This window comes from Phasianus colchicus, chromosome 27, assembly GCF_987193195.1.
Source record: "Phasianus colchicus chromosome 27, bPhaCol1.hap1.1, whole genome shotgun sequence".
Taxonomy (NCBI): Eukaryota; Metazoa; Chordata; class Aves; order Galliformes; family Phasianidae; genus Phasianus; species Phasianus colchicus.
The window spans coordinates 5,592,024-5,619,192 of NC_143462.1; the positions used below are offsets into that span (position 1 = coordinate 5,592,024).

The window sequence follows — 27,169 nt, forward strand, 5'->3', positions numbered from 1 at the left end:
GAGCCCACAGACTGGGCACTTCAAATTTGGGGTATTAAAGCTCAGAATATTTGCAGTAGCAATTCCATGAAAAATAGTTCTTAAAGGCTACAGAACTGCATTAGCTTGCAAAACAAGAAGCATGTTTAGAGATTCATGTGGGTCCTGAGTATCATCTTGATTCCTCCCTGACAGGCAGACTTGGAAACTCAAAACTGGTGGAGCAGTGTTTTATTACAGTGCAGCAAGAATCAGCGCCTGAAGTAGATTACATGGCAAAGCAGATTCAGTTCTTCTCTGTTGTGACAATTTTAGGGGGTGAACCTCCACTGTAAGACTTAGAATAAATAAAAATTAATTGGTCATTAATAACTCACAGCTTAAAAACAAAATCACTTGTTATCAGTCAGCCCTCAAAAATCACATTTCAGCTGCCTGTTATTCCAAGCAGCTGCTAACGGTATCTGAGACCTCGTTCACCTTCAAGGGAAATTAGCAATGGCACAAACAAGCTGCAGAGCATGACTTTTGAATGAACGTGACTGGAACTGCAAAGCCACTAAGGGGTTGCTGCAACCACATGCAGTCAGAAGTGGAGAATCCCATTGACAGGATGGGAGAAGAACAACAGCCCTGGCTGAGCAGAGCACCATATGGAGCTGGAGAGGAAGAAGAAAGCAAGCCTGGCCAGGCAAGAACTGTTCAACTGGACTTGTTTGCTAGGGCCAGCCACTCTGGGAGCCCTTTTGTACCATGGTAACAGCAAACTGTACGTAAGAAGGAACTTCGCAAGGATCAACAAAGGTCTCATGGCAACAGACAAGTCAGACACTTAGGAATATTCATTACTATGGTAGCATCCAGACATCTCTGCTAAGCAAAGCAGCACGGAAGGCAAGGAATAACTAACACATGCTCTAGCTTACAACCTATGTCACACTGGAAGGGGCGCACAAGAGCGTACACATGCTTGCTGTAGACAAGTGTCTTCTGCTTAAACATGGGAAGTCCGGCTTCAGCATCCCCAGGTCTCCAGTCTGACTGCAGGAATGCTCTCAAGCCACAGAACCGTCATATCAATGAACCACTCCAAAACACCAGTTGAGGATTACATGATATTCCTCTAGGATATGCTAATCAAACTCTGAAGACAGCAATGAACTTTTCAACTCCAAAGAACATGCCGAGGATGGAAAGAGGTATCTACTATCACACCAGGAGCTCTCAGGGAATTCAGATCACTCAAGAACACACAGCAGTAATCATTCAGCAGAAGAAGGGAATAAAAGAAATAAACTAAAAATCAGTCATACACAGAACAGAGCTTAAGAGTTTTTCCACACATACATTGGTGAGAAAGGGAAGATGTGAATAGGTTCATGTGTCAGATGCTCAGCAAAGGAAGGAGTTGCAGGGGTCCAAAATTGCAGACTTGTGACTGTTACTCTTAAGTCCCATCATATTAGGACTTGACCAGCTCAAAATGAAATTATGTAACTGCTTGAGAAACCCAACTTGCAGATTATAGATTGCTGCATACATTTCTAGCCCACCCGGTGACAAAAGGTACAAAGCAAGTGCTTCACACATCATTAAGTTTAAAAACAAAAGCAAAAGGTACAAAACCACCATCTATCCACTCCAAAAATAGCATATTTTTAATTTTAAAGAAATCCAATACATGTTTAATCCTGCCACATGTTCTGTTGAATGCTATGCGAGCAAGGTTGAGTTTGAGCATTTCACATGATCTCTGAGTAACAGCAGATCATCAAAAGACATCGCGCATTAATTATCACGTCTGACTCCTAAAGTGTGGCACTGAGTGTTTCTCAGTACTACACGCTGATGCTGAGCACCGGCAAGGGCGGCCAGGCACCTCCCAGGAGGACGGGCAGACTTTGTTCTGGGTTTGCTTGGTGTGACACCAGGCCCCAGCCCACGATGAGAGCTCCTCAGTGCCATGAATATTAACAACACGGTGATTAAAGCACCAGACAAGGAGTTCCATTTGCATTTAATAGAAAGCTTCCTCACTGACTGCCTATGTAGCCCTTCTCAAGTCAATGAGTCTTCATGGGGTTCAGTTTCTCATTCGTTAAATTGTTTTCTGCACCTTTCCCTCCAACAGCAGACTGTCTGCTTTGCAAAGAAGGATAACAACAACCATGCCCAGAACCTCAAATTCCATGAGGCCTTTGCTTCTTTGAAGAGGAAAGACAGCACAACAGCTCAAGCTACAATTGGTCATCAGGTAGAGAAAGAGAAAGGTGAACTCATTTATTTGTTATCCACCTGCAACGACATCTCCCACGCTAAAAGCAACAGGTAAAGGCCAAGAGTGGCTCCAACTTCCAGCAGAACATACCAGGGCTAGCAAGCCTGACCCAAGCTCATAAAATCCCTTCCCTTTCTTTCTGCTGCACTATCCCTCCTTCACTCCTAATCCACACTGTCCACCCATCAGGACTCTGTGATGCATCTTCTCACTCCCCTACCGAGAACCTTCTCCTAACTTAAAAGGATATTTCCTGTTTAAGAAGTTAGCCATGTGAAAGATGCAATGAATTACGTATGCTCTGGTATCAGATGCTTCTCACCAAAGGTCATGAAGAGTCGGCAGATCACAGCCCAAGGGGCAACAGCAGCCAGAAGTGTCTGCACACAAACACACTGCAGCCAGAAGGCAGGGATTCCCGATCGATCCACATTGTTCCCCCAAAGCAGCAACACTGGGTCAGGTCTTTGTGACAATAAGTATATATCATCACACTTACTGTGACACTGAGTGAACGGCAGCTGGCATCCAGGGAAGGCCTGCATGAACCACACCACATCGTCCCTCTCATGGAGCACTCTGCACTTCAACGGACAAGCTTTGGAATTATTTCACTGCCATCATTTGTGCAGTGCAGCAAAAGCACATATCAACCTTGCAAGCATTGTTTATCATACCGAAGGTGACAAGCTGAAAGGTCAGGGTCTCACTAACAACTGTGCATTTACATAGCTTCCTAAAACCACACATTTCACTATTACACCCTTTGTAACAGCATGCCAGATTGCCTTTTTAATAGCACATGGGCATTTGGGGCTCTCCTCTCTATTACAACCCTACAAATACTGAACAGGAAGTAGAAGCAGCATGTTCCTGATCACGAACAAACCAAGATCAGATCCACCTGTCCTCCGCACAGCATCAGATTCCAGCTCATAACAAGGTGAATACGTATGCACAGTCTCTGCTTAAAAAAAAAACATCAGCAGCTGAATTTTCTATTTTTTAGATATATCTGAGGTCACACATCAATACTACATCATTTGTTTCTGCAAAATCATGAATTAAACAAAAAAAAATTTGTTCCAAAAAAAGTCTTCAATCTTGTGACACATAGCCTGGGGTCCATATGTCAGCATGGGTTCTGCCACCAAGCAAGCATAAATGTATGCCCAAATCACAAACGTGCTAAGAGCACACCATTTAGAGCAACAGACATAGCACTTGAGAAAAAACACAGATTACAATTAAGGTACTCAGTCTGGGAGGCCAGAGATCAATTCCCGAGTTGACCACACATATTCTGCATTGTTTCACCTTCATATCTTGATATACTTCCTAGCAGCCTCAAAAGGAACAAAAGGACAATTTTGGAGACCACTGCAGGGCTCAGATACTCCGGCAACAGGGCATCAAAAGATCCTAACATTAGAGGAGCCACAGCAGCTCTCCTCTACTTCCATCCTACCGCATCATACTATAGACAGCTAGCAATAACCTTCACTTAACAGCATCCCCTGTATCTCCCAAAAGATGAGAAAAGGGAAAGTTACCACAATGATAAAAAAAAACACTAAAGAGACAGTTACCTTATAGCAGTGTTTCACTTAAGCCTTTCAGAGTCTTTTCCTCAAGCCTGTAAATAGCTGTCAACGTTGTTGCTATTCTCAAAGAAGCACAGCAATGAGATCTGATTTCACTTGTTATTCTCACAAGGATATCTCACACTTATCCCCACCCAAGAATGAAGGCATACTTTCCTGGGAAGATTATCTAGTCAGTCACCTCTTCTTATCAGACAAGAACTGCTCTGTAAGTTCAGCTTGCTTACAGCATGTTTCTGCTCAGAGACTTCCCATCTCCTTCCACATGGGAAACATGAGTAAAAACTTGCTTAGTACAAACTAAATCATTTGTGATTTTCCAGAGCAGCAGCAAGTCCTGCAGTTGGCAAGCTGCTATTCCAGTGGGTACAGTTTGTTCAAATCCCCATTTTCACGGAAAAAAAAAAAAACAACTTCAAAGGAAGCAGCTTCCACTCTCAATGCAAATGTACAGCACCTAATCAGTTCTCACCCCTGTCAGCCATGATTAATGCAGGTGTGGGAGCTTGGAAGGCAGCAAGTGCTAACCCCACAGTAGATTCCAGCTTGTCTTCAGCACATTTATAACCCAGCACCTGCTCTCTTCAACTGCTGGTAGCTCCTAAGCAAAGAGGAGAAGGCCCACAGCACAACAAAAACACTGTCGGAGTACCTGGGATATCTCAACATTTACTCAGTGACTTGGGATTCTTCATCAGTTTGCATGGCTCAAAAAAACCACAGATTACTAAAAGACAGAGGAGCCAGTACCCCATCCACCAGTGCAGAGCTCAGCACTGCTTCACATGGTACACAAAAAAGAGCAAGGGCAAAAGTATAAAAAGAAAAACCACGTCCCACTCCAAGAGGAGAAATAATTAACTCCTAATCCAAGTGTTAGTGGTCAGCTGACTGGTAGTTGGCCCCTGACAGAAAGCTGAAGGCAATAACTGACAAAACAAACAACACAAGTGACACTCTGAACCCAGCCACTCCGGAATTGGTTGAGGATCACGTCAATCTGCAAGACTTATCTCAAATAGAGTTCATTGAAAGTCAAAGTTATTGTAAAAGGAGGATGATGACTTTACAATGTGATGCTGCATATCACAGTAAGTCCAGGGAAAGGCAGGCAGCAGCCAGCACAACTCCTCTATAATCAGCCCAAGCACACATACAGACAGCTCAGGGGGGTCACCTTCCCCATCAGACATAATTTGTGCATTCACAGGCTCAACATGCTCTTCACGAGCACTGAGAACTACAGATCTGCTAAAGAAGGCAATGATAAAGCCTTTGCCACTTCCTTAAAACCTGTATAATAACACACCTGACAAATTTAAGTTCATTTTACTCCCCCCACTCTCACATTCAGGTACCTCCTGGGTATTTACCTCACAGCTGGGCGAAACGAATTATACTGATAGCAGTTAACAACCCCTTCAGCCCTCCCAGAGCCCCAGTGATGCTGCATGGCCTTGCAGAGCTCCAAGGCTAGCAGCACTGAGCTCCCAGTTATTAGTTCTCTGGAAGACTTTGAGAGGAATCTTTCAAGATATTATTCATGCTTTTATGTGGATTAGAGGGAAATAAACACAAAGACTCAACCAAGAATCACCTACTGAAACACAACATAAAGAAACTGGGAAACAAAAAACTGACAATTCAACTGCATTATACCACCACAGACAAACGACTGCTCAATCTGTATTATCCCCATCCGATTCCTTCCAGAAGGAAGGTCCTTGACTTGTTCCTCATTACCCAAGAAAGAAAGGATCCAGATAGGAGGTGAAGGTGCTCCTAACTGCACTGGATATTTTGGGGGATCTATGCCAAAAGACTAAGAACATATGCAGATGTCTGCCATCTGGCATGACACAGTGCTGCATTAAGAACCCCCAGCTTGGCCCAGGAGCACTACTCTTCAACACAATTGCTCAGCACAATTAACACGACCTGTCACATCTTTGACAGTGGTAAACCCCAACACTTTAATGCCAAAAGTTCTAGTTCAACCAGTTCCTCAGGCTTGTGACTTACTCTCCCCTACATCATCCATCATTTCAGAGACTCCCTCTTTTAAGCTGCTTTTACATCGTTTACTCTCTGTGCTTCGCTGCTACAGCAAAACATGGGCCCCTCCTCTCCTTTCTAAAGCAATGGGGATGGGAGATGTGTTCTTCCCAGAAAACGTATTTCCTCCTCATCCTCAGAAGTGTTTCCCAGGGGAAATTTCCTTTTAGCAGCAATAACCACAACTTCACGAGTTGCCTTTTCAATACTGCTGAACCACCAAAATTCACTGTATGCACAAAATAGTTCTTCAGCCGAGAATTCAAACCTCAGTAGTCCAGGGCTCAGCTCCCCAGCTGAGTCAGTGAAAAAATGTATTTTAAAAGCACTTAGGGAGCACAGACAGCTATCCAAAAGGCCAGAGGTATGCAAAGCTGCAGCACTTATGACCTATGTTGTCTCCTGAGATGACCTACCTTTCAATAGCCACGCTGCGTAGAAAATAACTGCTCAGCACATTTTCTTTAGGGGGCTGCTGAAATAAAAAATAAAAAGTACTTTGCCTTAGAGCATGGTCAGGAAAAGAGAACACAGCACCTATTTTCCAGGCCTGCTACACTTTGCTTGACCTGTACAAGCAGATCTTGCAGTCCCAGAGGCCAGGCAAGGACCCAGGAGTCACAGGGAAATCCCCCACAAGCAGCAGGATGTCTCCACAGTTGTCTTCACTCACACAATCTCCGTTATCACCCTACGCCTCTGGTGGCTGTGGGTCAGGCACGCCAAGCAGCACAGAGCCTGGGGACAGGCAGTCTCACTTCCCAGTGCTGCCAGCACCCAGGCAGAATCTGCCAACAGATTATTCATCAGCAAAAAAAGCCTCTGCTTCCTCACGTAAGCAGGATGAGGCCAATCCGCATTAAAAAATAATAAGAAAAACCACAACAGCACAACCACCAACACTGTGATAGTGTCTCAGATTTAACCCATCTAGTACCAAAGTTTCCAGGACCAAAGTGGCCTTAGAAGTATCAGCCAAGGCAAATTCATATTGCAAATTTCAAGTCAGAAAAAGAAACCATTGTAGTTTAAAAGTTGGGCTTGGTGCTCCTCTCAGCTCAGCACGCACCAGAACCTACCCAAAAGATGGTCACAGATCTATTTTCTTCTACACTGAGGTGACTTTCACAAACCTGTACGCCTACAGCACACACAGAATTCTTTTTCCATTTTAGGGCTCTTTCTGTAAAAGCCAACGCAGGTCCTCCCACTCGGTTCCCATCGAGAAGCCACCTTACCTCCACAGTTACAAGATAAAAACAAAACACCACTTTGGACTGAAACTGCAAAGGATGCTGAGCAGGTCTAAGAAGACCAACATCTTTCTGAAGGTCAAGGCTAAGGTTGGCAGCCAAAGACATTAATAAGATCCTCTGTGGTCCATACAAATAGAATCTAAAACGACAGTAAAATCTGCAGCAGTTACAAACAAAACCACCAGCAGCAGCTTGCTGCATTGCAAGGACTGCACACATCCAGAGTTTTATAACCCCTACTGCTCATTCTCAGCTCCGTCACTGTCTTATTTTGAAGAAAATGCAGTTGGGATCTCCATTTCCCTCCTAAAAATGCACGCAAACAGCAGTCCCCCACACCAAACTGCAGCCAGCTCTACCCAACCTTTATGTCTGACAAATAAGCACAGGAAATTTACTCCTACATAAATTCCAAAGGACCGGGGCAGAATGAAGTTCAAGGAAAGACCACTGCAGACTTCATTTACAGTACCTCCTCCTCCAAGCAAAAAGATGAGTAAAGGGAAAGGTAGGAAACTCCTAACAGCCCAGCAGTTCCTAAAGTACTTAAAAAACAAGACCTAAACCAAAGCCACACCTGGGAAAAGCAGGAATGCTACCAGCTGCAGATACCACCGCCAAGGACAAGGCGATGCGAGGGGAGCAGGGACGGAGGGGAGCACGGGGGCAAGGCCAAAGCGTGCCAGCCCTGCCAACGGGGAAGGATGGAGCTCTGCGGGCTCTCACCTTCCGCCAGCACCTCGTCCACCGTCACCTGGCGGCGGCCGATGCCGAACACTCTGCCGATGTAACCGCTGCCGGGCCCTCCGCTGCCTCCACCGCCGCCGCTGGTGCCCGATCCGGGCCCAGAGCCGCCCTGTTCCCGGCGCGAGTCGAAGAACTTCTTCATCTCTCAGCAGTCAGCTGAGAAAGCTCTGAGGGCGATGCTCTGCCGAAGGCCTCGCGCCCCAATTCTTCTCCAGGCCGGGGCGGCTCCGAGGCCCGCACGAGGAGCGGGGGTCACACCTGCAAAACCGCGGGGGGGGGTGGGGGGGAGGGGGACAGCCGGTTACCCCGGCGGCCCCGCAGCCCTCCCAGGGTTTGCCCTCCCCTCCCCCCGGGCGATACCTCTCTGCGGGCGGGGGGCGCCTCCATGCGCCCTGTACAGGGCCCGGCCTGTCGCAGCCCCCCGGCTCCTCACGGCGGGGGCCGCCTGCCGCCAGGGCCCCGGGCCCGCATCGCTGCCCGCCGAGCCCGTCAGGGAGCGAGACCGCCACCGCCGGCCCCGGGGCGAGCAGGAAATGGCCGTCACAGGAAGGCCCGGCTGCTCCCCCGGCCCTATGACGTCCCCGCACGGCCCGCCGAGACCGCAGCTTCACCCCCGCAGCGCGGCAGAGCGGCCCTGTGAGTGGGGAGGGCGGGCTGTAATGGCGGCCCGCAGGGCTGACACCGCCGCGATGCATCCTGGGAGTTGTAGTTCCTGCCACCGCCTCCCCGCCTCTCTCCGCCGCAACGCGGACTACAACTCCCAGCAGGCAGCGCGGCTCCGTTAGAGGTGGCCGGGAGCCTGTCAGCGAGGGGCCGCGCCCGCGCTGGAGCCTGCTAGCGGCTGGTGACATTTATTTTCGAAATGCTGCGATTAAGTTTGGCTTCTTAATGTCATAATAGCAACAGCTCCACATCTCGCGCTGCTCCTGAAGTGCAGGGTTGGTCTATACGCTGGTCCTGCTGGCACCTCCATCCATGGAGAAGCCCGAAGGCAGAATGAAAGAGAAGCAGCAGGCCTCAACCAGTGTGGGAAATAAATATCCCATTAAAACGGGAAAAAAAAGGTGAGGAGGTGCTGCATCTATACCCAAAATGCTCAAATCTTGGCAACCTAGCGACGGATATTGGACAGAATTCCACCTTTCTACTCCTCCCCAGTGCCATCTGCAGGCCTGCAGCTGGGTTTCCATAAGCAGCACTGCACCTCATCCAAAGACCCCAAAGCCTTCAGAGAATGGTGAGTTCAGCTTCAATCTTGTGAAACTTGCAGTGCTCTTGGGGTTCTTAGGGAACAGGAGAAATAAAAGCCTCCATTGAATCATTTTTTGGGGAAAAAAGTGGTATTTGGGGGAGAAAATGTCATATTTGGGCAAGAAAAGTAGTATTTTGGAGGGAGAATGTCAATTTTGGGGAGAAAAGTGGCATTTTGGGCGAGAAAATGTCATCCTGAGGAGAAAAGTTGCTTTTTGGGGGAGAAAATATATTTTGGGGAGAAAAGTGGTATTTTGAGGGAAAAAATGTCATATTTGGGGGGGCAGTGGGGGGCTTTGAGGGGCACTGGGGAACACGGGGGAACTAGGGGGCTCTGAGAGGCACAAGTGGGCAGTGGGGGGCTCTGGGGGCTCTGAGAGTCACTGCAGGTTACTGGGGGGCTCAGGGGGCTACTGGGGGCTCTGAATGGCACTGAGCAGAACTGGGGGGCTCTGAGGGGTACTCAGGCCACTGGAGGGGCACTAACGGGATCTGAGGGGCTCTGGGGGTACTGGGGGCTCTGAGGGATGTGAATTTAATGGGTGGTCCACTAATGGATAAGAAATTGGTTGAAAAGCTGCATCCCTTCCTTCCACCATGTCAACCGCACCACTCAGCTTGGTGTCATCAGCAAACTTGCTGAGGGTGCACTGTGGCTCTCCTCTGAACCTTCTCCAACAGCTCTCTGTCTTGTATTAGGGACTCTAGACCTGGACACAGTACTCCAGATGGGACCTCATAAGAGCAGAGTATGGTGGGGAAGCATTGCAGATGGAAAGCTGCTGTGTGGAGCCCCACATGACAAGCTGCAGAGGACACTGAAGGAAAAGGAGAATCAAGTCAGTTCGCAGAGGTAAAAGCTGTCCAGCTGGCCTTAGATGTTGCTGAACAGGAGAGGTGGCCAATGATTTATCTTTACACTGACTCATGGATGGTGGCAAATGCCTTATGGGAGTGGTTACAGCAGTGGGAACAAAACAACTGGCAATGGAAGAGTAAACCTATTTGGGCTGCTGAACTGTGGAGAAACATTGCTGCCCAAACATAAAATATGGTTATAAAGGTGCGTCACGTAGATGCTTCTGTGTCCAAGGTAGGGCTACTGAAGATCAGCAAAATAACCATCAGGTAACTCAAGCTGCCAGAATTGAGGTGATTCAAATAGACTTGGACTGGCAGAACAAGGGAGAATTATTTCTAGCTTGGTAGGTCCACAAGAGCTCAGGCCATCAAGGAAGAGACGCGACATATAAGTGGGCCAGAGACTGAGGGGTAGACTTAACTATGGACGCAATTGCACAGGTTATTCGTGTCTGTGACATACGTGCCATAATTAAACAAGCCAAGAGGATGAAACCTCTCTGAGGGGAAGGATGATGGTGAAAGTATAAATATAGGAAGACGTGGCAGGTTGATTGTATCATCTTGCCACGATCTCACAGTGGTAAGTGGTACGTGCTCACCATGGTGGAGGCAACCACTGGGTGGCTTGAAACAGACGCGGTACCCTATGCTACCACCCAAGACACCATATTAGATCTGGAGAAGCAAATCTTGTGGCAACATGGCACCCCAGAAATAATTGAATCAGATAATGGGACTTATTTCAAAAATTCACTTGTGGATATTTGGGCCAGAGAACATGGCATCGAGTGGATTTATCATATCCCCTACCACGCACCAGCCTCTGGTAAGATAGAATGCTACAACGGGTTGTTAAAAACCATGTTGAAAGCAATGGGTTGTGGAACATATAAGCATTGGGAGAAGCATTTGGCACAAGCCACCATGGTCGGTAAACACTGGAGGATCAGTCAATCGAGATGGTCCTACCCAATCCAGCTTCCTACATACTGCAGAAGGAGGTAAGGTCCCTGTGGTACACATAAAAAGCATGTTGGGAAAAGCAGCCTGGGTCCTTCCAGATTCCTTCCAAACCTTCCAAACCTTCCAGATTCTGGAAAGGGCAAATCCCTCTGTGGAACTGTTTTCGTACAGGGACCTGGGTGCATTTGGTGGGTGATGGAGAAAAATGGGGACATCCAGCGTGTACCACAAGGGAATTTGATGCTGGGGGAGTAGTCAGTGATTCCATGTATACATGTGTATATAGATATGTGCATATGTAATGCACATTAATTATTTGTTTGTTCGTATATAGATATATATTAAGCATGATGTGGTGATCTGGAATAAGAGGTGGAATGTTGCGGTTTTGTGATTTTTTGTTGTCAGTATTCCACATCAGAACATCATGTGAACCAGTGGGAGTTAAAGAGTTAATGTTCTGGTTCCGTTTACTGCCTCCTATGGGCACTTCTAGTATTCTGAAGAGAGGGGACAGGCGGCATTCCCGGAGGACTCGAGGACTCGGCGCAAAAGAGGAAGATAGATGGAGCTCCAGACAGGACCCCGTGAGTCTCACTCCCTCTGGCTCCGCTCAGCTCGCTCTCGGTTTGCAGTAGAGAAAAGCATGTGTTTCCTTGCAGTCTACTAGAGTAAGACTACTTCATCTACTATCTTGTACTTTGGATGTTCTTGTCTCTCTCTTGTTTTGTTCCACTTGGTTAAATTTAGTAAATTAATGTTCCTCCCCATTACCAGGAGGCAACCAATCACTGCCGTTGGTTTTTTTTTTTTTTTTTTTTTAGACCTATCTGCTATCTTTCTACCCATCCCCTCTCCTCCTCTCTTCCTCTCCCTAAGTGCAGGGCCTGCCTCAGGTCTAGGTAGCTAAGCTGAAAGAAAAGAGGGAGGGTAGTTTTCCCCTCTCTCGTTTTTTTTGGTTTTGTTTTGTTTGTTTTCCAGGGCTTTTTGCCCTTTGTCACAGACTCGGATAATTCTGTGACAATTGCTTTTCCCCTCTTCTTCCCCACAGCATTCCACTCTGTTCTGATTTTAAGCACAAGTGTTCTATATTTAGCCTATCCTGTTCTTGGTGAGCAGTATCACAGCCCTTCTCACTCAAGATATTGAATTCTGCAGCTATGCACATGCTAAGTTAAGTGCCTGTCTGTAAACTGAGCTCTTTTCTGCCAAAATTTCCCAGTGCACAGAATAGGAATGAGAACAGGCCTTGAGAGAATTAGACCTCCTAATATGATCTTTCTGAAAAGCCCTGTTTTTGAGGGTTGGCAGGGCTCTGGATTTCCTTTTACAAACATGATGCAAATACTACTCTCCCTAATCAGATTTTGCACATAAGACTCATAGGCTCCTACTCTGCCTTCTTGATTCTACTTTTCTCAATCTTTTGATTCAGTTTTTGATCACCTACCCCTCTCCTTCCCCTCTCAGCTTGCACACAGGAGCTTTCTACTTCCACTCCTCTACTGCAAAATCTGTAACTGGCAGTTCTTACAATTCTGACAACTACTTCCCCCCACCACTAATAACTAAGCTTTACCCAATGCCAGTAACTCATGTCAGGAAGTTGATGGAAGCACTTGTATCATCTTGTCGAATCTGCAAAAACATAATAATGTGAACAAACTCTTCTTTACTCCATTTCACTAAATAAAGAAAGCTTATAAAACAACTTAGTCAGATTCTGCTTTGGAGATCTACTGTAAATCAGAACAAAACAGAACTAACAGAAATACTGTGCATTAGTACAGTGCCATACGTACCATTCCTGCATATTAATTGTCTTAACTGCCCATGCTAAGGTAAACGGCATGGTTAAAACTCAATTCCTCAACCTTCCAGAGTCAGAATTCCACTTCTCACAGAAGACATTCACATGCCAATTATACAGTCTAAAATATTTTCCTAAGTAGACAGTTCTGAGGCTTTGGCTAAGCTTCTTGTTCCTCACTTTTTACTTTGCAGAGTCCACCATTCTTGTGCTTGACATCAGTCTCTCCACAGAAAGCAACAGAAACTGCACAAAGCAAGCAGACTACTTCACAAAGTAAAGCAGACTACTTACAAAGTAAAACAACTACTGAGAAATAAAGCACAGGGGAAAGAAACACACCTTTTCCAATTTGCGAAGCTGTCCGGTAGATAAAAAACTCATCTATTTTCTCAGCTATTTTAGCATCTACTCCATCCTAAACATTGAGGAAGGATGAAATACAAGTCAATTTCAAGGTCACTTACAGCCATCATATCTAAGAAAAATAAAGCTCAATAAAAAGAACCATGAAGTCACAGAAACCATTTTAAAACATTGGTCTATAGGAGATCAAGAGCACTGAAGGGTACAAAACAAGTAGCACACAGTACTTCCAGTGTTGTATTACAAGTCCCCTGATAACAGTTATTTTAAACTGGGTTTTGATTTCTACAACACCAATTCCCCAAACTTAGTGAGACAGTAACACAGCAAAGGGGAAACCTGCCACAGCAGAAGCCTTTCACAGAAGAGACCCAGCTGGAGTCCCCAGTTCCTCCTATGAAATCCCCGCAGCTCCTATGCTCCACTTGCCCTTCCCTGAGCCAGCTGCCAGCAGAAGCTGATGCAAGCAGTCATTCGCACACTGCTTCCCTCCTCCTGGAAACCTCGGTACCATCCTAACACAGCTCCTTCACTCTGAGAAGCCCTAATTCGCCCCGGGACCTACCAGTTTCTTAGCTTCGGCTCCACTCCGTATTCTGCTGGGGTACCGGGAAACGACAGAGGCCGTTTTCCCCGGCGTCGGTCAGCGTCCAGAACCGAGCAGCGTGCTCAGCCCTGCGGCGAGCCAGGGCCGGGCCCCCGAGAGACGGGAGCGGGGCGCTCCGGCGGGGAAGTGAAAAAAGCAGCCCTGAGGAAGGAGGCCGTATCTGTACGCGTCGTACTTATGGATGGCTCGGTTCACGTCGCGCTCGTAATTCGCTAGCTCTACGGGGAGAAACACAGTTGGAGCAGTCGAGCCGGATCCAAGGATACCCTCCCTCCCCCCGCGCCCTCCGTACCCATGAAGAAGTCTGCGATGCCCTGGTTGAGGCTCTCCTGCAGCACCCTCCGCTTGCTCATTGCAAGCAGCGGCAGCGACCAACACCGGAAAATCACCCGGCAGCACTTCCGGCAGTGACGCAATCAGACCGCGACAGGCTGCGGCGCGCGCAATGCGGAAAGTGCGGATCGCTCTGCCGCTGCTCTCCGGCTCCGACGGGGGAGGAGCCGCGGGGGGGTCCCCCGTTCCTCCGGCGCGGTGGAGACGCGGCTGATAGCGAAGAGGTGCTGCGGAAGGGGTAACGGGGGCAGCGTGTGCCCAGGTAGACCGCCTGAGTCGTCCATGCGTCACATCCACCCCGAGCAGCTGTAGAAGCTGGGCTCCTCCTCAGCCTTGCCAGTGAGGGGACAGAAGCGGGACGATGCTGGCCAAAGGGGCGTCCCGTCCTCGGTGTCGTCACGCTGAACAGCGTACCGGGGGGAGATGGCCGGCAGTCTGCTGCTGGTCGGGAACCGGCTGGGCATTCATCAGTGGGTGGTGAGCAATTGCGTTGCACATCACTTGCTTTGCATGTGCTTTTCTAGTTACTGTGATTCTTGCTTACTCTTCTATCCAGGTTCACCAGTCTTTGCCCTGCATTGCTCAAGTTCCACCTGGGATTGCTGAAGACTGTACAGGATTGCTCATCTTTGCTGGGGTTCCATGAAGTCCGCATGGGGTTTGCAAAATTCTGTACAGGTTCACTTAAGTTTACACTGGTTCGCACAGTTTTGCAGGTCTTCGCTGTCTAGAAGTTCTACTTCTTTACTCAATCCCTGACAGTTTGCAGGTGGAATCTTGATTTCTGATTCATCTAGTGCTCACCATAGTGCTACTGCCACTTCCCCCACCTTGTCAGGGGATGTCCCTTCAATTAAAATATCACCTGTACATTGATACAATTTCACTGCTTCAGGATGTGATATTATTTGTAAAAGCTCAGCAAGCACAGCAGGAACAAGGGTGGCAGAATGTTTACATACCTATGGGAGTCTGCTAAAGGTATTTTGTATCCCCTCCCAAGCAGAAGCAAAGTTTTCTTCATCCTCTTCCTGCAAGGGAACCATAAAGAACACGTACACCAAAGGCTGCCATCCGTGGATGTGTGGCTGCTCACAAAAACAGCTGTTACATTGGCAATGTTTGAAACAGCAGCTGCTAGCAGGGCTGTATTAGCATTCAGGCACTGATAATCAATTGTTTATTGCCACCTCCCATCTGGACAGGTGAGTTATATGGGAAGTGCCTTCTGGAGATTATTTGGATTTTTTTCTAAATCTGCTGTGACTTCAGAAATCCCATGTTGTGCCACAGCAGAAATGGGATACTGCAGTATGTCAGCAGTCTCTGATTTAAGGAGTGCAGGGGCTATGCAAAGTATGCACAATGCAGCCTCCCTTTCTTTGGGATTTGGGATTGATACTTGAGCCAGAAGACCACACACTGCCATACAGGCACATTCCAGGTTCACCCACTGAGGACACCAAATCCTAATCTGAGGGGCTCTGGGGGGGTTTTGGGGGCACTGAGGTGCACTCAGGGCCTCTGTGGAGCACTGGGGGCTCTGAAGGGCACTCGTGGGCTCTGAGCCGATCTGGGGGGCACTGAAAGGCACTGCGGGTCTCTAGGGGACAGTGGGTGGAACTGGGGTTGTCTGAACTAACGCTTGTGCAATTCTGCGCCTGAGTTGGCACGTCCATACTGCGGTGCCAAAACTCGCGCATGCGCAGTGATCAGTCTGAATGAGCGCATGCGTACTGCACTATCGGAATCGGCGCATGCGTAGTGCGGAATATGGCGCATGCGTGACGCAGTGAAAAAGTTACGCATGCGTAGTGCTGTGTCTGGAATAGCGCGTGCACATTGCCGTACCGAAGCACTATAGAGCCCCACAGAGCCCCAACCCTGCGCAGAAAACGTCATATATTTGGGAGAAAACTGGTGTTCAAAAACAGAACAGCGGCAACGATCTAAGGAGGAAAACTTAGTTTTACTAACTATGGTATTGGAATGGAAGATAATACAGTATAATACTACCTAATTGAAATTGTGGCTAATAAATTAAATAAAATAAGAGGTACACTGTCTGAAAACCAAAAAGCCTACCTTGAACTGGAGGATATGCAGTTCTTCCTCTGATCATGAAGTCCCCTGGGATCTTCTGCTCCAGAAGTCCCCTGCAGTTGTTCTGCTCTGCTGAGAACCAGGCATACAGAAAACTGTCAGTCAATGGAACCGGATTATTAACTCTTTAATTACCTCTGCTTTACAGGATCTTATGATGTGGAATACCAATAGCAAAACTATAAAATCATGACAGAGGGGCTGTGGGGGGCTCTGAGAGGACCTGGGGGGCTCTGAGGGCACTTCGGGACTCTGTGGAGGACTGGGGGGCTCTGAAGGGGCCCCCATCTCCTTTAAGCCGCACCACTCTCTCCTTGTGGGGTTCATCTCAGAAGGCGATGAGCAGCTTTGGCTGTGAGCTTCTTATTTCAGTCAGGTGGGTCCCAAAGCAAAGCTGTTGGTGGAAGTGACAGAGAAAGAGATGGAAGCATTGCACATCTCATTAGGGAAGTGAATTAGTTACACTGATTCTCAAGGTGGTAATTTGAGCCATGGAAGCAGTGACAGGCTTTAATAGCCTTCAGTGCTCCCTGCACAGAGGCATACCCGAGGGGTTCTGATGGGCAAGATGCATCCCAGTGTGACCATGCCCCAGCTGCAGGGTGTACAATTAATGTTATAGACAAAACCAGACAGAGTCTAGTTTGATAAAGGGATAGCTTTATTTAATTAAGCAAGGCGGTAAAGTGAGCAAAGCAGCGCTGGGAAAGGAGGGGAGCATACACTCTACCACGGTCATGATTTGAACAAAGGATTGGCTCTGTACTTATACAGTTCTCACCTCCTGCATAGGTTCCAGCCATTCTTGCATTGATACAATTCTCACCTCCTGCATAGGTTCCAGCCATTCTTGCATTGATACAATTCTCACCTCCTGCATAGGTTCCAGCCATTCTTGCATTGATACAATTCTCACCTCCTGCATACATTCCAGCCATTCTTGCATTGATACAATTCTCACCTCCTGCATAGGTTCCAGCCATTCTTGCATTGATACAATTCTCACCTCCTGCATAGGTTCCAGCCATTCTTGCATTGATACAATTCTCACCTCCTGCATACATTCCAGCCATTCTTGCATTGATACAATTCTCACCTCCTGCAGACATTCCAGCCATTCTTGCATTGATACAATTCTCACCTCCTGCAGACATTCCAGCCATTCTTGCATTGATACAATTCTCACCTCCTGCAGACATTCCAGCCATTCTTGCATTGATACAATTCTCATCTCCTGCAGACATTCCAGCGGCCACACAGGTTGTTACTGTGGTGTAGGTATTTTGCTGGGGGATTCATTTTCCAGCCTGATGGTTGTGGGGGTGAAAGTCAGTAGTCTTTTCCATTATTCTTTGGTTATTTTCTAGCAGCATATGTGCCCCGGGTCTGCAACTTCTTAGTTTCTGTCGTTTACAACATTATTTACATTCCCAGACACCTGAGAAAGCACCACTGAGTTTCAATTTGACTAACAAACTTAACCCTTACCTATCACAATTAACAAATGTACAGTTAGCAGAGTAGCATGGTTAGAACAGTATTTTACAGGTTTTATAGTTAGAAAAATTGTTGCAATAGTAAGTAATCAACAATTAAAAGCGACAATCAAAAATAAATGAAATGCCCACCCATATCCTAGGCTTGCAGTACAAAACTGCAAAGAAAGGGATCTTCAGAAAGAGATTATCATAGTTATCTCTAGATCTGAGTCTGTGACAGGGGCACAAACCCAGGGGACAAAAGGGAGTGAAAAAAAAACAAAACTATTCTACATATTAACAGCACAGCCAGCCCCAGCCCCATGACTAATGAGACAAGGCAAGTAGAGGGCCCTGTGCTCCATGGAAGGGAGTAGGGAGATAACAGATAGGTCTAACAAAAAAAAAAAAAAAAAAAACAAAAAACAACACACCACCAACAGCAGCGATCTGAGGATGAGCAATAATTTGCTACATCCAACCAAATCAAACAAAATGAGAGATAAACATAACATAAAATATGAATTTTTACACAGGGGAACCATATACCTTTTTCTCTATTTTGGTCTAGCCAGGAGCTCTGCCTTCCCTCCTCTGTATTCCAAGTCCTCCAGGAATGCTGCTTCTCCCCTCCTATCTTAGAACCCAAAATACCCATAAAGGCAGCCCAAGGACCAGAACTCGAACTCTTTAACTCACTTTATGTGATGTTCTGATATAGAACACTGACAACAAAAATCACAGAACCACAGCAGAGATCCTTCCCCAGTGGCAGCCAGCCCTTAAATGGGGTCTAGGAGAGCTGCAGCCAGGCTCCACCCTTCCATTCACAGCTGAATGCCTTCACCTGTGCTCCCACAGCTGACTCAGTCCTTGCCTCAGGTGGTCAATCAGTGGTTCAGGCCGTGACTCAACAGCTCCCATTCGCAGGGCCATGAAATGACAGATGGGTGTCACTGGGAGCAGTGGGTGTGCAAACAGCACTCTGCATTGCCAGCAGTGATTTCAGCCCTTTGCTGTCCGGGCTGCTCACACAGATATCAGCATCTGCTGTGTTAGCATTGAGATCTGTGCTCCCTCATCTGTTAGAACAGTCACCAATTGGCATTGAGGACAGACTGGGATCAAAATATGTGGGCTATGGCAGGTCATCCATCCATAAACCATCCTCAGTAAACATTCATTTTACTCGTTGTCTTTGTCCTATGGCCATATAGGCACTGTGAGGGCACGGCCTGAAGCTGTGATGGAGCACCTGGGGAGGGGTGCAGCCCAGCCAGCACAGCTGGGGGCAGTTTAGCTGTTGGGTGGGGCTGAGCCGGGCTCCACCCCTCCCTGGCCCCATTTAAGGGCTGGGAAGCGCAGGGGCAGCATCTGAACCTGGGGAGTGCTTCCTTTAGAGTGTGGGGTGAGCCTTACTCCATGGGGTGGGTGATCTCTTCTCTATTGCAGGACTGTGATTTCTCCCTGCTCTAGGGTCTCCTAACTGCGTTTGTGGGCTGGCAGCCATCTGTACCTGGAAACTGCTTCCTTTAGAGCGTGGGTGAGTATTGGTCCTTGGAATGGGGTAAGTGATTCCATTTTTTATTTCAGGGTTGTAACCTTCCCTTTTGGGGGCATCTTAAGTGCATTTAAGGGCTGGTATAGCTGTAAGGACAGCATCTGAACCTGGAGACTGCTTCCTTTGGGGTGTGGGATTCCTGCTTTATTTTAGAGCTGTGAGCTCTGCTGTTCTGGGGGAATCTCAAGCTAGATTAGAGCAGCTGTATCTGCTATGTGCGTTGCTTTCTCTTCAATGCTTCTCACCTTGTAATCTCTAATCTGAGGCTCTAAACGTAGTTTGCCTGCTCCCACATCGTCCCACTTTATGGCTGTAATTCACAGTGCTATGTGTTAATTTCACCCATGCAGAGTTTTTTAAGGGCATTCTATGCATCATTATGGTGTATTAAATTACGGTCTGCGTCTCTTCTGATTTCATTTCTCAGCTCGATGGAGTTTAAGGATTTCCTGGGCTTTTCTTATCAGTGGTGTGAGATCTGTGCAGCAGGTAATGGAAAATCATGAGCCCCATGTTGGTGCATTGCTTGTGTGCAGGTAGGTTTGCCATGTGGTCTATCTCCCCCACAATGAATGTCCACAGCTGGAGCAGGTTGCTCAGAGCCTGACCCAGCCTTGCCTTGAAAGGGACAGTGCATCCACCATGTCTCTGGCAACCTGTTCCACTGCCTCACCACCCTCACTGTGGAAGACATTTTCCTTATATCTAACCTCAATTTTCCTTTCCTTTAGGTATTGAAAGGCTGTTACCAGGTTACCTTGGAGCCTTCACTTCTCCAGGTTGAACAGCCCCAGCTCTCTCTCCTTATAGGAGAGCTGTTCCATCCCTCGGTTCATATTTGTGGCTGTGCTCTGGATGTGCTCCCACAGCTCCATGTCTCCCTGCACTGAGGACTCTGCATCTGGACGCAGCTCTCCAGGTGAGGCCTCACCAGCGCAGAGCAGAGGAACAGGGATCACCTCCCTTCACCCGCTGGCCGCACATCTTTGGATGCAGCCCAGGATGCGGTTGGCTTTCTGGGCTGGAAGGGCCTATTGCTGGTTTGTGTCCAGCTCCCACCCACCAGTACCCCAGGCCTTATGGGGCAGGACTACGCTCAGTCCTTTCATCCCCCAGCACATTTTGGTGGTGGGTGTTCCTTCATTCCAGATGCTGACCCTGCACTTGGATTTGTGCTCACTACTCAGCCTGTTGAGGTCCCTCTGGATGGCATCCTGTCCCTCTGGTGTGTCACTGCACCCCATAGCTCAGCATCATTAGGGTGCACTTAACCCCACTGTTTATGTCACTGATGAAGGGGCAATCCCAGATGATTGTACAAACCAGGCATAGAACCCCTTGAGAGCAGCCCTGTGGAGGACATGGAGATCCTGGTAGATGAGAAGCTGGACATGAGCCAGCAGAGCATGCTTGCAGCTCAGAAGACCAACTGTATCCTGGGATGCATTAAAAGAGGGGTGGCCAGCAGGGAGAGGGAGGTGATCGTCCGCCTCTGCTCAGCTCTTGTGAGGCCCCATCTGCAGCACTGCGTCCAGGCCTGGGGCCCCCCGGTGCAGGAAGGACATGGAGCTTTTGGAGGGGGTCCAGAGGAGGGCACTGAGATGATCAGAAGGCTGGAGCACCTCTCCTATGAAGAAAAGTAGAGGGAACCGGGATTGTTTAGGTTGGAGGAGAGAGCTCCAGAGAGACCTCATCACAACCTTCCAATACTGAAAGGGAGGGCATAAGCAGGACGGGGAACGGCTGTTTGTGAGGGTGGATAGTGATAGGACAAGGGGAAATGGTTTTAAACTGAGACGGGGAGGTTTAGGTTGGATATTAGGAGGAAGCTTTTCACACAGAAGGTGGTGATGCACTGGAACATGTGCTTTAGAGTGACTTCCAGGAGGATCTGTTCTGCGATTTGTTCCCAGCAAGAGGCAAGACTGACATATTAGTAGTTCCTAGGGTCATCCTTTCTATCTGTCTATTACACCCGTAATAACAGGTGCGCTGTTGCCTTTTTTCTACTCACCAAGGACTTCACCTGACTGCCATGACTTCTCAAATACCATTGAGAGTGGCTTGGTGACTGCAGGGGTAAATTCCCTCAGAACTCTGGGACCCACCTCGTCGGGACGCAGGGACTCCTGGATGTTTGGGTCCTCAGGTGATTTAGAGCCTGATCTTCCATCACAGTGTGGAATGGGGAGGGGGGTTGGTGGGACTGGAATTGCTTCCTCAATCTCCACCTACAAAACCAAAGGTGAGGGCTGTGAAGACGAATGCAAAAACGTTGGGTACCTGAGCCTTCTCCTTGTCTGTTGTTCCCAGCTGCAGTGCTGCTGGTAAGCAGCACTGTGCAGAGAGCGCAGCCACGTTGCTCTGAGAAAGGAGCACTACAGCGCATGTTTGTGAAAGAGGCGCATATGCAGGGCAGTGCCTTCATTACTGTGTTGCATCCAACAGTGGCAGTGGAGAGCTGAGTGGCAGCTGCTCCAGAGTGCTGTAACGACTGCATGGAGGTGCGTGGGTCTTCATGAGAACAGCCAGGAACTGAAGTCTGCGTTTCCTGGGATGCCTCGGGACCTCACTTTGCTGACTGGTAATTGTCTGCTGAACAGGTAAGGGCAACGCACACCCACCAGTGTTCACCCATTCCATAGCATGGCACAACATGGTGCTCCCAGAGCTCTTATTGCACCTAATGGTGCTCAAAAGGCTGCCTGTCCTTTTCTTTCTGTGTTCTCCTTTTCTCTGGCCTTTCACTGCGTTGTTCTCCTTCCCTTTGCCTTGGCTGTTCCTATTACATTCTCTTGCCCTCCTGTTTTTGTGTTCCATGCCACATTCTCTTGGCTATTGCCCTTGGCTTTCTTTGCTGCATTCACTTCAGCATTCAGTTTTGGCATTCCTTGCCACATTCTCTCGCCCTCCTGTTTTGGCATTTCCTTCTGTGTTCTTGTGGCCATCATCCTTGGCATTTCCTTCTGTGTTCTCGTGGCCATCATCCTTGTATTCCATGCCACATTCTCTTGGCCATCACCCTTGGCTTTCTGTTGCCACGTTCTCATCAACATTTGGTTTTGGCGTTCCCGGCAGCATTCTCTTGCCCTCCTGTTTTGGCATTTCCTTCTGTGTTCTCATGGCCATCATCCTCGGCATTTCCTTGCCCTTCTGTTTTTGTGTTCCATGCCACATTCTCTTCAGCATTGGTTTTGGCGTTCCCAGCAGCATTCTCTTGCCCTCCTGTTTTGGCATTTCCTGCCATGTTCTCTTGGCCCTTGCCTGGGCATTCCCTGCGGCATTCTCTTTGACCTCCTGTTTTGGTGTTCCAGCCGCATTCTGCATTGGCCTTCTTTGTCGTGTTCTCTTTGGCCTCCAATTTTGGCACTTTCTGCCACGTTTTCTCTTAGCCCTTGCCTGGGCATTCCATGCCGTGTTCCCTTGGCCTTCCGTTTCGGTATTTCTTGCTTTGTTCTCTTGTCCTTTGCCCTTGGCCTTTCCTGCTGTGGTCTCTTTGGCTGTATATTTTGGCCATTCCTGTTGCGTTCTCCTTGCCCTCACCTTGGCATTCCATTGGGTGCTCTCTTGGCTTTTTGCCCTTGCCTTAACCTTGGCTGTTTGCTTTGCATTTACCTTGGCTTTCCATGGGAGTTCTGCTTCCCTTCGCCTTTGGCACTCTGGGAATGGCTGGGAGGCAGCGTTCATGTTAACCCTAACCCGAACCCACAGCTGAATGGGAGTTCTCACAATAATTATGTTAACCTGCAGTGTATCTGTAAACCAAACCCTTAACCCAAAGTTAAAAATGTCCCTTACCCTAAATGCTGACATAAAAATAATGCCCCATATTTTCTGTCAAAGTAACCTTAATTGTAATTGTAGAGCAGAATACTGTTGTTAAACTAACTGTAACTTCAAACGTATAAATAGCATTAATTATATCCCTAACGCTCCCTTGTGTCATCATTAGAGCAACATGCGGAGGGTGCAGCCCTATATATGTGGGGCAGCGCCTTCATTACTGTATTGTGTTCAGCAGGTGGCAGCAGAGCCGCGGTCCTCCCGAGTGCCGTAACAACTGCACGGAGAGATGAGCGGGTCTTCATGGGAACAGCAAGGGACCGGAATCTGCATTTCCTGGGATGCCCCGGAACTTTACTTTGCCGTCTGGTAATCGTCTGCCCAGCAGGTAAGGGCAATGCACGCCCACCAGCGTTCACCCATTACTTAGCGAGACCAAGGTAGGGTTTCCAGAGCTCATTTCTACATTTCACGGTGCCCCGAATGCTGCCTGTCTTATTCTTCCTGCATTCTCCTTGCCTCTGGCCTTTCACTGCGGTGTTCTCCTTCCCTTTGCCCTGGCTTTCCCCGTTGTGTTCTCTTGCCCTTCCATTTTGTTGTTCCCCCGGGCATTCTCTTGGCCATTGTCCTCGGCCTTCTTTGCCACGTTCCCTTTGGCCTCCTGTTCTGGCGTTCCCTGCGACGTTCTCTTCGGTCTTCAGTTTTGGCGTTCCTGTCTGCGTTCTCTTTGGCCACTGCCCTTGGCCTTCTTTGCCACATTCTCTTTGGCCTCTTGTTTTTGCATTCCCTACAGCGTCCTCTTTGGCCCCTTGCTCTGGCATTCCGTGCGACGTTCTCTTTGGCTTCATTTTTGGTGTTCCTGGCTGTGTTCTCTTTGGCCGTTGCTCCTGGCCTTCTTTGCCACGTTCCCTTTGGCCTCTTGTTTTGGCATCCCTTACGGCGTTCTCTTTGGCCTTCGGTTTTGGCCTCCTTGCCGTGTTCTCTTTGGCCATCGCCCTTGACCTTCTGCATTGGCCTTCCATGCAATGTTCTCATGGACCTTGCCCTCCATTTTGGCCTTCTCTGCGTTGTTCTCTTTGGTCTCTGTTTTGGCGTTTTCTGCAGCCTTCTCTTCGGGCCTGACCTCTGCCGAGGCCTTCTCTTTGGTGTTACCACGCCTTCGCCGTCCCTTTGCCTTTGCTGTTGCCTTCCATTGTGTTTCATCTTTGCCTTTGCCCTCTGTTTTGGTGTTCTCTCGGGTGTTCTCCTTGCCTTTCGGTTTTGCCTTGGCCTTCCCTAACGGTCACTCTGAGCGTAACCCTAATATACCTAACCCTAATACCTTCACCCTGATCCTAATGAGCTCTGAACCCCAAATGCAGTGCTAATTGTAACCATGACTGTGTAGATAACTGCAGTAACTGTCCAAACTAACCCTGAACCTACCCTTCAATTGGACACTAAACTCATCTGTAACTTTCTGTGTAATACTAACAAAAACCCTACAGCTTCCCTGTTAAACACTCCTAACCCTAATCTTACTCCATTTCTCGGAGTGATGTTTGGCTTCCATGTTTTGTGGGGGTGGGCTTACGGTGAGCGTTGTTTGCGTCTCTGCCTTCCTCTTTCTAAAGCGTCTCCTATATTACAGGTGAAGATCCTTCGGCACTCCCAGTCAATGACTTGCCCCCCTTTCCAGGCCTCCCGCACTGACCTCCAGCTTGGTTTGGTTGAGCCGTTACCCATATCCCCTGTCTGTTCCCTTTCCATAGTCTTCCTTTCACTCCGCCACAAGCCCCTACCACTGCCCAAGGTCATTGCAGGCAATGTGGGGATGCAGCACTCAGTCTCACTATAGTTCATCCCATTGGCCTCAGCCCAGTTATCCAACCCACCCGCACCCTTCCTTAGGGCCCTTCTACTCCCAGGCCAACCAGCGCTTCCTTGTGATGCGATTTGTGTTCCTTCCCAGCCACTTTTAGACTCGTGCCCCTTTGTGGCCATTTTGGGAGTTGCGCTGACTTCAGCGTGAGCATTCAATTTGTCTCCACCAAATTGGTGTTAGCTTTGCAGTCATTTTGCATCAACCAAATTGGCTTTAGTTTTGCATTCAATTAATGTAAACCAAATTGGCTTCAGCTTTGCCTTGCTTATGGGGTTGGGTTAGCTTTGCTTTGTTCGTTTCTAGCGCAGGGCTAACCCAACCCCATAACCAACGCTCAAGGCCTGTTGGAGGCAATCCGTGTTCCTTCCCGGCCACTGTGAGACTCGTGCCCCTTTGTGGCCATTTTGAGAGTTGCGCTGACTTGAGCGTGTGCAATCAATTTATCTCAACCAAAGTGGTGTTAGCTTTGCAGTCATTTTGCATCAACCAAATTGGCTTTAGTTTTGCATTCAATAAATGTAAACCAAATTGGCTTCAGCTTTGCCTTGCTTATGGGGTTGGGTTAGCTTTGCTTTGTTCGTTTCTAGCGCAGGGCTAACCCAACCCCATAACCAACGCTCAAGGCCTGTTGGAGGCAATCCGTGTTCCTTCCCGGCCACTGTGAGACTCGTGCCCCATTGTGGCCATTTTGAGAGTTGTGCTGATTTCAGCATGTACAGTCAATTAATCTCAATCAAATAGGCTGCAGCTTTGCAGTCATTTTGCATCAACCAAATTGGCTTCAGCTTTGCCTTGCTTATGGGGTTGGGTTAGCTTTGCTTTGTTTGTTTCTAGCGCAGGGCTAACCCAACCCCATAACCAACGCTCAAGGCCTGTTGGAGGCAATCCGTGTTCCTTCCCGGCCACTGTGAGACTCGTGCCCCTTTGTGGCCATTTTGAGAGTTGCGCTGACTTGAGCGTGTGCAATCAATTTATCTCAACCAAAGTGGTGTTAGCTTTGCAGTCATTTTGCATCAACCAAATTGGCTTTAGTTTTGCATTCAATAAATGTAAACCAAATTGGCTTCAGCTTTGCCTTGCTTATGGGGTTGGGTTAGCTTTGCTTTGTTCGTTTCTAGCGCAGGGCTAACCCTAACCCCATAACCAACGCTCAAGGCCTGTTGGAGGCAATCCGTGTTCCTTCCCGGCCACTGTGAGACTCGTGCCCCTTTGTGGCCATTTTGAGAGTTGCGCTGACTTGAGCGTGTGCAATCAATTTATCTCAACCAAAGTGGTGTTAGCTTTGCAGTCATTTTGCATCAACCAAATTGGCTTTAGTTTTGCATTCAATAAATGTAAACCAAATTGGCTTCAGCTTTGCCTTGCTTATGGGGTTGGGTTAGCTTTGCTTTGTTCGTTTCTAGCGCAGGGCTAACCCAACCCCATAACCAACGCTCAAGGCCTGTTGGAGGCAATCCGTGTTCCTTCCCGGCCACTGTGAGACTCGTGCCCCTTTGTGGCCATTTTGAGAGTTGCGCTGACTTGAGCGTGTGCAATCAATTTATCTCAACCAAAGTGGTGTTAGCTTTGCAGTCATTTTGCATCAACCAAATTGGCTTTAGTTTTGCATTCAATAAATGTAAACCAAATTGGCTTCAGCTTTGCCTTGCTTATGGGGTTGGGTTAGCTTTGCTTTGTTCGTTTCTAGCGCAGGGCTAACCCAACCCCATAACCAACGCTCAAGGCCTGTTGGAGGCAATCCGTGTTCCTTCCCGGCCACTGTGAGACTCGTGCCCCATTGTGGCCATTTTGAGAGTTGTGCTGATTTCAGCATGTACAGTCAATTAATCTCAATCAAATAGGCTGCAGCTTTGCAGTCATTTTGCATCAACCAAATTGGCTTCAGCTTTGCCTTGCTTATGGGGTTGGGTTAGGGTTAGGGTTAGGGTTAGGGTTAGGGTTAGGGTTAGGGTTAGGGTTAGGGTTAGGGTTAGGGTTAGGGTTAGGGTTAGGGTTAGGGTTAGGGTTAGGGTTAGGGTTAGGGTTAGGGTTAGGGTTAGGGTTAGGGTTAGGGTTAGGGTTAGGGTTAGGGTTAGGGTTAGGGTTAGGGTTAGGGTTAGGGTTAGGGTTAGGGTTAGGGTTAGGGTTAGGGTTAGGGTTAGGGTTAGGGTTAGGGTTAGGGTTAGGGTTAGGGTTAGGGTTAGGGTTAGGGTTAGGGTTAGGGTTAGGGTTAGGGTTAGGGTTAGGGTTAGGGTTAGGGTTAGGGTTAGGGTTAGGGTTAGGGTTAG

General features: G+C 48.2%; 2 protein-coding genes and 3 long non-coding RNA genes across 23 annotated transcripts in view; 2 read left to right on the top strand and 3 right to left on the bottom strand.

The window, feature by feature from the left end:
• AAK1 (AP2 associated kinase 1) overlaps positions 1-8,629 on the bottom strand; it is a 64,803-nt gene extending 56,174 nt beyond the window's left edge. For 3 of the 14 annotated variants that reach the window (XM_090125705.1, XM_090125706.1, XM_090125708.1), the window contains exons 1-2: positions 8,280-8,603; positions 7,899-8,177 (exon numbers count right to left, since the gene is read on the bottom strand). In XM_090125705.1, the coding sequence (XP_089981831.1) occupies positions 7,899-8,061 (163 nt within the window). In that variant the 5' untranslated portion in view covers positions 8,062-8,177; positions 8,280-8,603. Of the gene's footprint in view, positions 1-6,332; positions 6,392-7,898; positions 8,178-8,279 lie in introns of those variants that run through there. The other 11 variants (XM_090125695.1, XM_090125696.1, XM_090125694.1 and 8 more) reach the window with 10 other exon arrangements.
• Positions 8,630-8,691: 62 nt separating this feature from the next.
• LOC149914828 (uncharacterized) lies at positions 8,692-11,631 on the top strand. Its single transcript, XR_016460196.1, has 3 exons — positions 8,692-8,983; positions 9,078-9,156; positions 9,870-11,631. It is a non-coding gene; the product is annotated as an uncharacterized LOC149914828 (long non-coding RNA).
• Positions 11,632-11,719: 88 nt separating this feature from the next.
• LOC116238371 (DNA polymerase beta-like) lies at positions 11,720-14,236 on the bottom strand. The gene is made up of 4 exons (XM_090125710.1): positions 14,073-14,236; positions 13,739-13,998; positions 13,150-13,225; positions 11,720-12,635 (listed from the first exon to the last, which is right to left on the bottom strand). The coding sequence occupies exons 1-2, from the start codon at positions 14,131-14,133 to the stop codon at positions 13,817-13,819; spliced, it is 243 nt and encodes an 80-aa protein (XP_089981836.1). The 5' UTR covers positions 14,134-14,236; the 3' UTR covers positions 11,720-12,635; positions 13,150-13,225; positions 13,739-13,816.
• Positions 14,237-14,846: 610 nt separating this feature from the next.
• LOC149914829 (uncharacterized) lies at positions 14,847-18,324 on the bottom strand. The gene is made up of 4 exons (XR_016460203.1): positions 18,244-18,324; positions 17,313-17,523; positions 16,199-16,610; positions 14,847-15,144 (listed from the first exon to the last, which is right to left on the bottom strand). It is a non-coding gene; the product is annotated as an uncharacterized LOC149914829 (long non-coding RNA).
• A 309-nt stretch (positions 18,325-18,633) lies between these two features.
• On the top strand, positions 18,634-26,898 carry LOC149914830 (uncharacterized). 6 transcript variants are annotated; one of them, XR_016460201.1, is made up of 4 exons: positions 18,634-19,791; positions 19,987-21,404; positions 21,704-21,858; positions 23,277-26,898. It is a non-coding gene; the product is annotated as an uncharacterized LOC149914830 (long non-coding RNA). The 6 variants fall into 6 exon arrangements; XR_016460202.1 differs by having other exon boundaries at positions 18,634-19,261; positions 19,683-21,404; positions 23,277-26,897; XR_016460199.1 differs by having other exon boundaries at positions 18,634-19,237; positions 19,683-21,404; positions 23,277-26,897.
• Positions 26,899-27,169: the final 271 nt, after the last annotated feature.